Source organism: Pseudophryne corroboree, chromosome 1 (genome assembly GCF_028390025.1).
Source record: "Pseudophryne corroboree isolate aPseCor3 chromosome 1, aPseCor3.hap2, whole genome shotgun sequence".
NCBI classification, from domain to species: domain Eukaryota; kingdom Metazoa; phylum Chordata; class Amphibia; order Anura; family Myobatrachidae; genus Pseudophryne; species Pseudophryne corroboree.
This window is the reverse complement of record NC_086444.1, coordinates 807,524,767-807,541,004: the sequence shown is the minus strand read 5'-3', so window position 1 is coordinate 807,541,004 and position 16,238 is coordinate 807,524,767. Positions and strand designations below refer to the sequence as shown.

Sequence of the window (16,238 nt, the reverse complement as noted above, 5' to 3'; positions counted from 1 at the left end):
AAAAATTGTGTTGAATATGATTGTACGGGAGGTTACAGTTTAAATACAATAGTGAGCTGAATCATTCTGTTGACTGAGGTGACAGAAATAAAACAATTTTCAGGCTATGCGCAAACTAGAACATTTGTATTCTTGCAGCTCCGTTGGTAAAGAACAAATTGTTTTCTGCGTTAGTTATCACGTCATTGGATAATTTCACTGCAATATTTTTTTTTGTCATCCTATTCTTAAAGAGTACCGCCAAGTGCGAGGCAAGTCACAATGTGGCAATACTTTTTACTTATCTGCGGAATGGCATTATTCACAGGTTGTGTAAAGTCCTTATGGTGCATGCATAGTGTAAAGTTATAGCATCTGTTTCAAGTTCAATAGCATTTTCTATGGGGAGAGCCCATCAGAGTGCATTTATGGCCATGGTGCATACTAGCTACTGCTGCAGGGCTCAGGTTACACTAGTGTACCACTGTACAACACAATTAGAGTGTACACGTTCTGGGCCCCTTAATAAATATATATAGTGAATACTGGTAGAGCATGCATGATAATGTACCATATTAACAGCAATGCACTGTAGAAAATACACTATAGTCCTCTGCAGTATAAGGTAACATATAATGTATAATTCAAGTGCACAGTCTGGGACCTGATTCCTAGAGGAGGAGGAGGGGCCCCAGACATCGAAGAGTCCTCTGTAGCCCCGTGGGCCAGTACAACCATCGAGCCCCTTTAGGAGGAAGGCAGCCCATCATTCTCATCTCCCCAAAATATACCAGGCAGAACCAAGCTCCATAGGCAGCTGGGAAAAGCATCATATTGGGGTGGGGTGGAGTAGGATTTGCAGCCAGCTTCCCTAAAGTGAACTTTATTCCCTCCCACGGGGTACAGGGAGAAGTGATCACCCCCTCCAATTACAGGATGTCCGGGGCGGTTTGTCCTGGATAGGGAATAAGCTGGAAGACGCACTTCTCCACTTTCCACCACCAGCAAGACTAGATCTAGATCAATACCATCCTGAGAAGAGTTATGATTTTTTCGCAGTTTACAGTAAGATGAGCTTACGCCCAATTAGATGAAAATATGGAGACCGCAGAATAAATCAGAGATTCCGGTACATAAATCACTGAATGCAGTGAAAGCACTTTTATTACTGTACAAGTTACGAGTGATAAAGGGCTTTTCTCAACTTTATAAATAGAGCCCTAAAAGACACATATTGGCCCTCATTCCGAGTTGTTCGCTCGCAAGCTGCTTTTAGCAGCATTGCACACGCTAAGCCGCCGCCTACTGGGAGTGAATCTTAGTTTAGCAAAATTGCGAACGAAAGGTTCTCAAAATTGCGAAAAGAAATTTCTTTGCAGTTTCTGAGTAGCTCGAGACTTACTCTTCCAGTGCGATCAGTTCAGTGCTTGTCGTTCCTGGTTTGACGTCACAAACACACCCAGCGTTCGCCCAGACACTCCTCCGTTTCTCCAGCCACTCCCGCGTTTTTCCCAGAAACTGTAGCGTTTTTTCACACACTCCCATAAAACGGCCAGTTTCCGCCCAGAAACACCCACTTCCTGTCAATCACACTCCGATCTCCAGAACGAAGAAAAAACCTCGTAATGCCGTGAGTAAAATACCTAACTGCATAGCAAATTTACTTGGCGCAGTCGCAGTGCGAACATTGTGCATGCGCAGTTAGCGGAAAATCGCTGCGATGCGAAGAAAATTACAGAGCGAACAACTCGGAATGACCCCCAGTGTTACTTGACTTATTATTAGAATGACCAGTAAGGTAGAAAACACTATGCAAAAGGAAAATTGTCACGCTTTAAAAGCAATTCCCTGCATTTTGCCCCACCACAAAACAAAAACTTGCTGCTTAATACAGTTTCCTCAGTCTGCTCAATATAGCCACAGCACTCATGTCCACTATCCTTTTGAAACACACTTGTACAATTATGACATATACAAGAGTGGGGATGGTTAAGCTGTATATTATGACTTAGAATTTGAGTAGTAGTTATTACTGTTTACTACAAAAGACTTAAATGATGTAGTTTGCTGTGCATGTTAATGATGACTGGTTACTTTTGTGTTTTAATGCAAAAGGTCTGGTAGCTATATAAAGGGGTACCCAAAAGAAACAGGAATCGTGTTCTAGAGGGAATGGGCACTTGTAGTACAGCATTCCAACGCTAAGTGAATGTTTGTGGAACCCTCCTGAGTCAGTATCCCCGCTGACGTTGCGGGGGAGGGTACCATTTGACTGCAGTGATTTTTTTTTTCCAATGAGTTATTCACCCTTTCACCTATTTTTGTGATGGTTGATTCACACAAACAACGTGCTGCGGTGAAGATTTGTTTGGATTGCTGTTTTTTGTTTCTGGATCGTAACCGTAGCACCAAAATTCATCTCCTGTTATGATTTTGGGGAAACAAATCAACGATTGTCTCTCTGCTCAGCAGTGAGAACAGAACGCGAGGCACGAATTTTGCACAAATCGTTTCTGCGGTTTGTAACATAAAAACCGTTTCCAATGCATTTTTTCCCAAAGCGAAACCAATCTTCACAGCAGCATGTTGTTTGTGTAAAAGAGCCATCCCAAAAATAAACGAAAGAGTTGGGGGAAAAAATCACTGCAGTCAAACGCTACCTTCCCCTGCAATGTCAGCGGAGATACTGGCTCAGAACAGTTCTGCAAACATTCACCTAGTGACAAAGGCCCATATTACCAGCGCCCTGCCATCTAGAACACTATCCCTGTTTCTTCTAGGTACCCCTTCGTATTATAGAATAATGCTGATGATAAAATACATAAACTATGGAACATAGCTGCAGTACCGCCTTTACCAGGGTTAGTCTCCACTACCACCCATCAATGGCTCCTGCCACTGCATCTTACTGATTTTCTGCAAAGAGGTGCTTCTAAGGTGCTATGGCACACTGTAAAATATGATGAAGATCAATTTGTTGTATTTCAAACCCAGATAAGGGTCACTGTGACCTACAGTATAATCCTTAGCATGAGGGTTTGTTTTTTCGCAGACCATAAATTAATCCTTGTATATAAGGAATAGAAATGAATCCTTGTATATAAGGAATAGAAATTAATCCTTGTATATAAAGAATAGTGTAAGACTGAGTATGACTGTTTTCTATGGGGGACCAGTGATAGGCCTTCCCTGCTCACAGGCAACAGGACATACAGGAAGAAATGTGTGGACACTAGTGTTCTATGTAACTGTAAGGCTAGACACATGCCCTTATTACAACACGTGAACTCCAAATTGTCATTCTTTGATCTGTATACTGACAGCAGGGTCCATACATATGCCATGTGTACTATCTCTGTCACTTTAAATGCGTAGAAACACCAATGAGTACAACGCCTAATATCACTGTAAACAGAATTAGAAGAAAACATTGTCTTGTGATATTACATCATTAATGCACTAAATCTTGGCTGAGCATGGGACCTGGAAACATACCAGGTTCTCTGTACAGCAAGAAAACAATGTTCTAGCATTTATCTTTCATTTTAATTTATTACGTCCTGTTTCAGTTGAGAATTGTTGGAGGGTTATATGAAACCATCTGTTGTATTCTCTGCATGTCCAGAACTTGTAGCACAGCACCTACTCCTGTTATCTGTTACTGTGGAAAAAGAGTTTACACTGTCAGACAAGGTGGTCTTCATTGGGATTTTCTCTTGCAGATTCCCCACGTCACTTTTGGGGCTATCACTTAGTCTGCTGGCTGCTGAGCGCTGCGGGAGTGGTCTGCATTTTAGTTGCACATGAACACTACACTGTGGATGTCATTGTGGCCTACTATATAACCTCTAGGCTCTTTTGGTGGTATCACGCCATGGCTAATGAGAAGGTAAGTAAAACAACTCTTCATTCAGCTAACATTGGCCTTTGCCAGTACTTTTAATTAAATTACATTTGTTGTTTTAAACAACCCAGTGTTTTTAGAATAGTGAGGTTTGGGAGTGACCTTAAGTAATGTGAAGGACTGATTATACTCTTTGAATTGGGATCAAAGTAACGGCCGTGGAACTTGCTTAGGATGCCAGCTCGTTAGAACTGAAGTGCATAGCAGGCAGTCCTCTCTGTAAACAGATTTACAAAGTTCTTCCTTTTACATCCTTAGATTGGCCCAGATCTCCTTTGTGTATAAAGTAAATGAAAAGTTCACCTCCGACTTGGATTGAGATATGCCAGGGCTGTGCACATACACTTTGCATGTTTGCCTGAAGAATTCTCTCTTTGCTTTGATGTAGAAGATCTGCTCACTAAAATATAAAATGTATATGAAGTGATTGAGTGGTAATCATTCCCCAAATAGCCAGGGATACACCACCCCATTCCCATCAAATGTTTGTTCTGTATCTGTGCAATGGCATGTCATACCTAGTTTTTAAATGTGTAATTGCAGTCCACCCCCGCGGCATAATGCTATCATTTATTAAGATAGATTTTAAATCATTTATAGCGAATTGTATTATCATGGACTTGCCCACTTCACTGGGCAAGTGGATGGCATCCGGGAGGGCTAAATTCAGGAGTCACCCAAAATATAAGTACTGAACCAAATTCACAAAAGTGGAGTTAGATCACAAAGTTTTATTAATAACTTATCTTTTTATAGGATTAGTTCATTACATCCAGGTTTAAATCTAAACTTTTTGAGTACAATGTTAAAAATCAGTCATTAGGGGTGTGTGGCCTGGCTGCTGAAGGAGACAGAAACTCTTCACAAGAGCTCCTGGAAGCTTCTGACGCGGGACGAGGCCGCGGGACGACTGACAGCTATACTAGCTGTGCGTCCGCGGCTCCCTGCTGCTGCGTCTCCGCTACATCTCTCCCGCTGGGCCCCGGTGTGTGTGTGAGTACACTTTCCAGAGCTGCAACCTGAGGGGCCCCAGCGGGGGAGGGCGATCATAAGGTATCCTGATTTGAGGGGATACTGGTCGGTGGTGGCTGGAGCCTCAACCCAGGCCGGCAACTTACCCACTGGAGGGCCTCTCACCCTGGAGCTTTATTTATTTGTTTATATGCTGGTCAGCCAGCTACTACAACTAAAGCACCAGCAACTGAATAAATCTGCCCCCACCTGACCCCCCCCCCCCCCCTCGGATACTATACATCCCCATACCCTCATACATTAAAAAAAAAAAAAAAAAAAAAAGGGGAGGAAGGAGGAAAAAAAAGGAAAAGGGGAGAGGAGAAAAGACAAAAAAATAATAATAATAAAAAATATAGAAAAAAGAGGAGAAAAGGGGAACGCACAGAGAAAGCATACACCTGACATCCCCTGCAGTCTGCAGGCTGGAAGTGCGGATTGGAGTGAGTCTGTTATTGCTATGGACAAATTCATGTCTAAATCATTACGTAACCCATGGGGTGCTCAGTCGGGTAAAGGCAAAAATCGTGAAAATCCCGCTGGCAGTGCCCCTGTCTCCCCGACGTATAGTCAAGGCTCTAGTCCTAGGGGGCAACCCCAACCCGCACCAATTATGGAACCATCCAAATCCTGCACCACGAGTGAAATTACGAATATACTCTCATCTCTGCTAGATCAAAAACTAGCACCCCTAAAAACCTCTCTGGATTCAGCGCTTGCACAACTCACAGCCCATGATCAACGTATCTCCGAGGCAGAGCAACGAATTTCTGATCTAGAGGATGATTTATCAGCAGCTAAAACAACCCAGATAGAACACGACAAGCTGATGGTGTCTCTGCAAGACAAATTAGAAGATTTGGAAAATCGGAATAGAAGAAATAATGGCCCTCATTCCGAGTTGATCGGTCGCAAGGCGAATTTAGCAGAGTTACACACGCTAAGCCTCCGCCTACTGGGAGTGTATCTTAGCATCTTAAAATTGCGACCGATGTATTCGCAATATTGCGAGCACAAACTACTTAGCAGTTTTAGAGTAGCTCCAGACTTACTCTGCCTGTGCGATCAGTTCAGTGCTTGTCGTTCCTGGTTTGACGTCACAAACACACCCAGCGTTCGCCCAACCACTCCCCCGTTTCTCCGGCCACTCCTGCGTTTTTTCCGGAAACGGTAGCGTTTTCAGCCACACGCCCATAAAACGCCGTGTTTCCGCCCAGTAACACCCATTTCCTGTCAATCACATTACGTTCTCCGGAGCGATGAGAAAGCCGTGAGTAAAAATACTTTCTTCATAGCAAAGATACTTGGCGCAGTCGCAGTGCGAATATTGCGCATGCGCACTAAGCGGAATTTCACTGCGATACGATGAAAAATACCGAGCGAACGACTCGGAATGAGGGCCAATGTACGTCTGGTGGGCTTGCCGGAATCTGTGAAATTCTCCGAACTCATGGTCTTGGTCTCCCAGTGGTTGCCTAGAGAGCTGGGATGCGTTCCTGCCACGGGCTCCATCCTGGTGGAACGTGTCCATCGGATTGGTCCTGATCGTCAATCCGGCAGAGATAGACCCAGGCCGGTCATCATGAGAATTCTCAACTATGATGATAAAGTCCATTTGCTGGAGGCCTATCGGAAGTACACAGATCTTCGATACCAGGACTCCAAGATTCTATTGTTTCAGGACTTCTCATATCTGGTTGCTGCAAGAAGACGAGAATTCTTGCCGGTTTGCAAACGTCTCTTTGAGCTGGGCCACAGATTTGCGCTGTTGTATCCGGCCAAGCTGAGAATCGCCTATGGTGGAAAAACCCACTTTTTTGAAACCGCACAAGAGGCCAGAAATTTCATGAACTCTTTGGATACAGCTCATCTATCGGGTACAGATGATGCTGATTGACTCTATATATCCTTTTTAAGTGGGTTGACCGCCACCTTTGATTAACCCATCCATGTTTAAGTCAAATAATACTTTTTTGTTTGATAAGCTGAATAGAATATATCTCTGCACTGTGGAGATGGCTTGCTGTCGCGGCCGGAGCTTGAAGAGAGCTCCGATGCGACAATACCATATTGGTTATGTTCTTCTATTGTTCTATATGTACATCTTTTCCCCCTTACAATTGTCTCTGATACTCCTTTTCTTGTTATCTTTCTTTCCCCTCACCCTCTTTTCTCATCTTTTCTCATGCTGTTTTGGAATATGGTGTCCCTGGTTACCAGGTTGGAGGATACCCTCCTCAAATGTCTTATTGATCTCCATTCGGAGGTCGACATTGTTTAATAGGGCGCCCATATGGGTTCGCAAAATGTTAAAATGGTTCTGTAACTTGGTTCATAAAGTTGATACTGTACACACACATAGTTTACGGATAGCGTTAGGAATGTATCTGATGTTTTACACTTATCATTTCTCATCATTGATCCATAACGGTCCACTCGCTGGGACGGACTTGGATCGACGGTTACGGTATATTGTTCCCCGATGTTGGCCTAGGGTTGGTATCGGCTGAATGCCGTCGAACCATGATACTCCCACAATAGTGCAGTCACAATTTCGGTTAGTGTCCTGGAACGTAGATGGGCTTAATAATCCCGTTAAACGGAAAAAGGTCCTTACCTATTTGAAACGACTAAAACCTGATATAGTGTTACTGCAGGAAACTCATTGGCGGATTTCAGATCCTAATGTACTATGAGATACGTGGGTGGGAGAGTATAGAACAGCCTCCTTCACATCCAAACGCAGAGGCGTCCTAACTATTCTCAACAGATCACTCCCTGCCATTGTCTTAGATAGTTTGGTCGACCAAGAGGGTAGATTCCTGTTCTTGAAAATTAAAATATTAAATACGCTCTATACGGTAGCCAATATATATGCCCCTAACGGCCCCAACGCCTCTTTTTTCTCTGATATTTACAAGAATTTGCAAGGTTGGGCAGAGGGAGAAATTATCATGGGAGGAGACTTTAACTGTGTACAGTCAGCTGGTCTTGATAAAACATCTGTGTCCGGTACACCTGAAATTACCACTCCACCCTCACTCACACTACTCACCTCTTCTCTACGACTGTTCGACCCTTGGAGAATTCGCAATCCAGACGCTCGCGAATATACCTTCTACTCCCACCCAAACCATTCCTCCTCTAGAATAGACTATTGGCTAATCACTGATTCTCTTTTGCATCATATAGTGGACGCTAAAATTGAACCAATCTCACTCTCAGATCATGCCCCGATTTGGATGTCAATCACCCTAGATACCCCCTTGCCTAGATCCTATAATTGGCGTTTCCCCGCTTATCTGGAAACTTCCGAGGACTTTAATCAATTTCTTACTAGAGCCTTCCTCAACTATACTGAGGATAATAAGATTCATGAGAACGACATTAATTTGTTTTGGTCGGCTTCTAAACCAGTTGTCCGTGGACAAATATTAGAATACGTTTCCAGAAAACGCAAACAATTGAATACCCAGTTGTGTGATCTGAGCAAGGCTTTAACTGCAGCGTATTATGAAATGACATTACATGATTCCCCAGACAACAGTCAAAAATACACTGATGCGAAACATCTTTATGACGCGCTTTGCACCGAGCGAGCTAGTTTCTCCTATGATGTCCAACGGAATAAATTCTTCCGAGGGGGTAATAAGTCGGGTAAACTATTGGCCAACTTAGTGAGATCGTCTACTGCCCCTTCTCGCATAACTAACTTACACACCGACCCAACTTCCTCAACTATGGACACACAAATTATGTCAAACACCTTCCTACAATACTATACAAACTTATACGAGGCACCTCTAGATAGCCCCACAAAAGGTATGAAATTTCTGGAAAAAGCTGACTTGCCCACATTAACAGAGGAAGAACAGGAATCATTAACGTGCCCCGTAACAGACACAGAGCTGCTGTTCTTGATTAAGTCACTTCATAATGGGAAATCGCCAGGCCCGGATGGGTTTGGGGCAGTGTACTATAAAATGCTAGCTCCTCACATACTGCCATATTTATTGACGTTGTTCAATTCACTGCTGAATGGATCCCCTCCGCCCCCGAGATTCACCGAAGCTAGAATAGTAGTATTCCCTAAACTGGGTAAAGACCCTTCATATGTCCAGTCCTACTGACCCATATCCCTTCTCAACCAGGACCTAAAACTATTCACCAAATTACTGGCCACTCGCCTCCAACCGATACTAATACGTATTCTACATCCTGCCCAAACGGGGTTTGTTAAAACTAGATCGTCAGTACATAATGTACGAACCTTGATAGCAGCAATACATAGTGTCAAATACCCCATAACATCTAAAGCACTCGTGGTCAGCTGTGATGCCGACAAGGCGTTTGACCGTGTATCATGGACGCACCTACTTAGAATTTTCCACACTCAACAATTCGGTGAGGGTTTCACTAAAGTCTTCAGTATGCTTTACACTAATCCACAAGCTCATCTAACTATTAATGGATTGAACACACCGACCTTCTCTCTACATAGAGGTACGCGCCAGGGATGCCCCCTATCTCCCTTACTTTTTAACCTAGCTCTAGACCCACTGATACGCACTTGCATGCAAAATGTTGCCTGGGAAGGAATAAAAATTGGCACACAACCAGAGAAAGTTTCGGCCTTTGCTGATGACCTATTATTATATTTTAATGATCCCATAAAGGCGTTCCCTTCTTTACTGGCCACACTACATGATTTCCATTTGATATCGGGCTTTTTGATCAATTTTGATAAAACAGAAGCTTTGGCTCATGGACCCAAAGCCACACGAAATTGGGGTTCCGGGTTTCCCTTTAAATGGGCGACTGGTTTTATAACCTACTTGGGCTTACGCTTTTCACCTACCCTGGCCGAACTATATACACTGAACTTCACATGCGCCATTAATAAAATGATTGAAGATTTTACACGCTGGCAAAGCTTACCAATCTCATATTTAGGTAGATGCCACTTGTACAAAATGATCTCCTTCCCCCGTTTATTATATCCGATCCAAATGCTCCCATTTCTTCTGACCAAACGAGATGTTCAAACAATTAATAAGGCCCTTAATACTTTCATTTGGTCAAACAAGCGTCCACGCATAGCCCTTTTTAAATTAAAACAACAGACCACGTTGGGTGGCGTGAACTTACCGTGCCCAGAAGACTACTCCCTAGCCGCTAACTATAGATATGCCCTTGACTGGGTGAGAGGTCTCTCTAGCTACACTAATGTATCTCTGGAACAGCATATGCTACCCCACGATACTCTGTCCACCATATTACATTTTACAGACCCCTCCACGCTGACATCCATCCGCTCGAACCGCTTGCTGCTCGCTCCGTGCAAAGCGTGGCAGCATCTTCGAAAACGCTTAGGGCTGACAACTACCTGCTCCCTATTCCAACCACTCCTACATAACCCAGACTTTCAAGGCGGGGACACGGATGTGATTGTCAAGACCTGGTATTCTCACGGTTTACGTTTAGTGTATCAATTCTTAAATGCCACCTGTACAGAAGTGCTCCCCCTGTCTCAATTAAAACACAAATTTCCGAACTTGCATATACCTCTATTCGCATATTTTCAAATCTGCAGCTTTGCAACACAATTGATAACACGCCTACGGCCAGCAGACTATAACTTTCCCCTAGACGTCCAACTGCGCTTAAACCCTCAGTCTCTCTATCCTACATCTTTTATTTATGCACACACCAGACGCCAGATTGATTTAGATTGTCAAACCACAGGCCTAGCTAAATGGTCGACCACTCTACCAGGCATCCCTTTACAGACCATAATACGTTGGCACTTGTTACTTAATAAATATTTGGTATCTTCTTCCTATGCTGAAATGCATTTAAAAATTTTACATAGGGCATATTATACTCCTCGTCTCAGATATCTCACGGGCATCTCTGATAATTCCCATTGCTTCAAGTGCTCCTCACCTGATGCAGACATCATCCATTGCCTTTGGTCATGCCCTATCATACAATTATTTTGGAAAGATGTCTGTAACTACATTACAACGACTTTACACATTCCTCTCACACCTACTTTACTGTGGGCTTTTTGGAATCAATATGATCCTGATGGTTGTCCAGTATCTACAGGCAATAAACTATTATTAGCTCGGATAGCGGCAGCTTCGAAAAAGACCATACTGTCTCAGTGGATACACAAAACCCCTATACCCATAACTCTCTTGCTTTCTAGACTGACACATCTATACCAAATGGACTGGATTGAATGCTCTCTTAGAGCGGAATCCAACTCTTCCAAGTTCTTTACAATATGGCTACCCTATGTTGTAACTCTGCCACAACCAATTTGTGATAACATGCGTAAAGTAGTTAAATATACTACATGGTACAATACAGAGATACTTACGAGAGGATCACCACCCTTCTAACCTTAACGACATTGTCTACAAGAATACGCTCTTAAAGTAGCTTATTTACACTGTTAATGGCACCGCGAGACGACCGATTCCTGAAATATGTTTTGTAAAACCCGCAATCTTCTTTTACCCTCATTCCCTTACTACTATATGTGATTGCTCTTGTGCAGATGTGATGTTGAACATTCCTATACATCCTTGGCTCTTATATTGTTATGGAAGCTATTACTGCTGTACAGTTGTCGTGAAAAATGTGTGTGTTACACTTGTATGTTATATTTTCCTAATAAACATATTTAAAAAAAAAAATCAGTCATTAAAAATCTAAATTCAAATTGTTATAGCTAGAATACTCTACTTCAGTGGTTCTCAACTGCAGTACACAAGTACAACCAACAGGTCATATATGATGGATTTCCTTAATCATGCACAGGTGAAGAGTTAATCTATTTGCTGCATCAGTAATTATCCCACTTGTTCCCACAGACAGAAATCCTTAAAACATGACCTGTTGGGAAGACTTGATGGTTGAGGTTGAGAACTAATGCTCTTCTTTGAATGTAAAGGTGTTCTCTCCAAATTCACAAAGGTATTCTGCAGCATTTCTGCAAATGGCTATAGAATAGTCATTTTTTACTGGATAGTTAATGATACAGATAACTGGGTTGTGTTTTTTTTTGTGAATTTGGCAGTCCGTCATGTTTGATGCAGTTTTTAAACCTAATGGGCTCTGATTCTTTCAGATGTAAACTATTTTAAAATTTTCACCGCTCTTTAATCTGAAGCTGTATCATGAATAACATGTAATTTTCCCGAGCAGGTATTAACGCTGTCTTATCCTGTTTTTCAGGCCTTAAAGATTTCATCCCCAACTAATCTCCTTTGCCGAACCTGGTGGTTTCCTGTGTTCTTCTTCTTTGAGAAGAACGTTCAGGCCTGTATTCCATGCTGCTTCTCCTGGCCCATCTCATGGCCTCCCAGCTGCTTTAAATCTTCATGTAAAACATATTCAAGGGTTCAGAAAACAGGGGAAGACAATGAAAAATCCACCTAACTTAAACACAGAAGTAACAGACTGTGCATAATAAACACTCTTTAACCAAAGGAAAATATTAAAATTTTATTTTTACGAAGATGCAATTGTAAATAATGAAGTGGACCAAACGTTGTGTCTTTTAATTGCAAAGGTTGTTGCACACAGGATACTGTGGTATCACTGCAGTGTGCGTGTCTTTTTGTCTCTGTTATGGTTACACTGCATACTCATTTGTTGATTCCTATTCGGATGAGAACATCAGTTCCCTTTGAAAAATGGTAGGTGATTTGTACCCCATAGGAGTGCTTTATATAATACAGTAATTAAAATTGCCAGTTATACATTGAAGTATTATTAGTCTCTGGATTAGTAACCAATAATTTATGGCCATACAAGGTCCACCTAAAACCTAGTTCTTCAATAATATATTTTACTCCACAAATGTAGAGTTTGAGGTACAGGTAATAACTAACATTAAAGCTAAAAGACAGTCTGGTCTCAGTTATAAAATGTGTTGGACCTTAAAAGCTGTACATTGCACAAGCAGCTCAATCTTAAACAGACCCACTTTTGTTGAGCCGCCCTAACATACCGTATATTACCAAGCGTGGCCCTTTACACACCAGTTGTACATGCAGTAATGTTAGTTAGTGGCACTTCTCACAATATGTATTTAGCAGTCACTGCAATTACCCTGGAATCAATTTTCTATCTTTCCTGTGGTGCAGTCATATCAATATCAAAGAAAATTATTTGCCTATTTAACTGAATAAATTGCTAAGACATATGGGAAAACAGTAATGGTCTATTGTCATTGCCACATGAGATCCAGATTTCTGCTTGTTATAGAAGTGGAATGTACTGGAAGTGGCATGGGGACAAACCTTATTGTTAATTTACTGTTGTGTATGTACATGTTTAATTTAACTCAACATTTTTATCATTTTTATAATATTATCACACTAACACTCTTTGAAGAAACAAACAAATGTAACCTTGGGTGATAAAGCTGACATACCCAGAGGCATGTACATGTTTTAGCAGATATAAAAGTGTGTATATTCACTCCAACCTGGGTCCCTCCCTAATTCCTTTCTGGCTAAGGGTCATTGGTGCTAATACGATCACTTTACTTTTGGTTTGGGACCGCGGCACAGCTACTACGCATGGCGGTCACTAGTCCCAGTATGTGCAGATGGATATTACCATGGAGGGATCTTTTGGAACCATCTCCCAAAAAAATATGGTGTAATGTAGGCCATAGTAATGACTAACGCCATCTAAAGATAGCATTAGCTATCGGGCCCAAGCTTAGTAAATTTCACTATTTAGCAACCCCGATGGGGTCACTTTTGCGGAAAAAAAACAGGGTAACCATGGCATATATTACAAATATCTGCTGCGGCCACCACTTCTTACATCCTGATGATACTTTTTGTGGTTGTCCTTCGGAAACAACTTTTAAAAGGATTTTCCACAAAATTCCTTTTATGTATAAATAGGCCGCTAAATGTTGTTATTGGCCTAAGACAAGTTAAAGTGAATTCATTATTATTATTATTTTTTGTCTCTTAAATTCTTTATTAGACATTTAAATTTTATGTAGAGCACTCATATACAATACATGGCTCCTTTAGTTGGCTAGTTAAACCTCCAATTATTTTTCCTGGCTGCTCAGTGTTGATCCTGTTGGGGTTTTGGGAGCATTTGAAATGCTGGGAATGAACCACCTTCCATTCTGTGATATGGAGCCTGAGTTTCAAATCCTCAGCACAGGATGCCATTTGTGCTGTAGGGTCACAATCCAGTGACTTTGGGTGAATGATACACAGTAGTAAAACTTTTCCTACCCACTGATTGGCTGTATTTAGGCCAATTTACTAATAGTGCCAGTGAGTCTCTTCATCTAGATAAATGTGCACAGTTCAATCTGTTTTACCCCAGTATAATCTGTGGGTGACTCTCCACATAAAGAAAGTTGAGATTTGTAATTTAACAATTAATTGAAATTCCAGAACTGCGTAGGTAAGTTTGAAGATTTGTACATGTGTCTGTTTTTTGTTTTATTTTTGTGAGGGATTTTTTTTTCCCGAAAAGAAGAAAACATGTTCCTTAAGCAATAAAGAAATTGAAAGAATATCCTTTATTGACAAATATCTATATATCTTGACATAATTCCTTTCTTTTATGTGCAGTTTATATACATGTATAGCTGTTTTGCACTTTTGAGCTAACTCATAGGTTGTTTTGTTATGTTATGTTATGTTTTATTTATTTCAAGAATACCTGTAAGAATTTATCGTGTGAAATTCAATTTGGCACATAGGCAGCTAGGTTCCAGCATTTCAACCGTTTTGCCTGCAGTTAGTGACCACCAATTTTGTAGACCATAGAGATGTACATCAAAATTTATCTATCATCGCAACTGCACTTTGCCACTTATTGAATTTCCCTGCATAATTCCGATCATAAGAGCAAAACATTTGATCTTGCCAGTGTTTTAATTTAATTCCTAGTTTATGTTTCATGATACCAAAAAGTGACTTAATATTACGCTTTTAATCGAAAATGCGAAAAGTGTATTAAATAGCATATTTTTGTATTAAAAACTGATTTTTTTATGTTCCATGAATGTACACATGGGATGCACATTTTGATAAAATTGTTATTGTAAAATAAACCAAAATGGTGCTGTTGTGTGTTTTTTAGAGTCATCACTGTCCAATATTGTGGTACACTCCACTTCATTATTAAATAGGCTTAGCTATGCTTTGCTCCTTTGATTGATGGCGAGAAGCCCTATTAGATGTGGTGAAAACCAATCTCCTGCCTATACAGAAGCATGGCAATTTTTGACTGAGGTAATAAAAAAATTAAAACCCAGAAAAGTGACACAAATAATAAATGCTGCAATTTCCCCTCATTTTCATTTTATAAAGAAAAATTGAAATGTTGAAATTACTGAAGTGGGTGGTCTTAGGGGGTCATTCCGAGTTGTTCGCTCGTTGCAGATTTTCGCTATACTGCGATTAGTCGCTTACTGCGCATGCACAAGGTTCGCAGAGCGCATGCGCTTAGTTATTTTACACAAAAGTTAGGTATTTTACTCACGGCATAACGAAGCTTTTTCATCGCTGTGCTGATCGTAGTGTGATTGACAGGAAGTGGGTGGTTCTGTGCGGAAACTGGCCATTTTATGGGAGTGTGTGGAAAAACGCAGGCGTTCGAGTTGCAAAACGCAGGAGTGGCTGGAGAAACGGGGGAGTGGTTGGGCAAACGCTGGGTGTGTTTGTGACGTCAAACCAGGAACGAAAAGGACTGAGCTGGTCGCAATGGCTGAGTAAGTCTGGAGCTACTCAGAAACTGCTAAGAAATTTCTATTCGCAATTCTGCTAATCTTTCGTTCGCACTTCTGCTAAGCTAAGATACACTCCCAGAGGGCGGCGGCTTAGCGTGTGCAATGCTGCTAAAAGCAGCTAGCGAGGGAACAACTCGGAATCACCCCCTTAAAGCAGTACAGGTTGAGTATCCCATATCCAAATATTCCAAAATACGGAATATTCCGAAATACAGAATTTTTTGAGGGAGATAGTGAAACCTTTGTTTTCTGATGGCTCAGTGTACACAAACTTTGTTTAATACGCAAAGTTATTAAAAGTATTGTATTAAATTACCTTTAGGCTGTGTATATAAGGTGTATATGAAACATAAATGAATTGTGTGAATGTAGACACACTTTGTTTAATGCACAAAGTTATTAAAAATATTGTCTAAAATAACCTTCAGGCTGTGTGTATAAGGTGTATATGAAACATAAACACACTCTGTGCTTAGACTTGGATCCCATCGCCATGATGTCTCATTATGGTATGCAACTATTCCAAAATACGGAAAAATCCGATATCCAAAA

General features: G+C 41.3%; 1 protein-coding gene across 1 annotated transcript in view; it reads left to right on the top strand.

Moving 5' to 3' along the window:
- SGMS2 (sphingomyelin synthase 2) overlaps positions 1-15,938 on the top strand; it is a 126,044-nt gene extending 110,106 nt beyond the window's left edge. Inside the window, exons 5-6 of the mRNA XM_063919178.1 lie at positions 3,702-3,868; positions 12,143-15,938. Of these exons, the coding sequence (XP_063775248.1) occupies positions 3,702-3,868; positions 12,143-12,346 (371 nt within the window). The 3' untranslated portion in view covers positions 12,347-15,938. The remainder of the gene's footprint in view (positions 1-3,701; positions 3,869-12,142) is intronic.
- Positions 15,939-16,238: the final 300 nt, after the last annotated feature.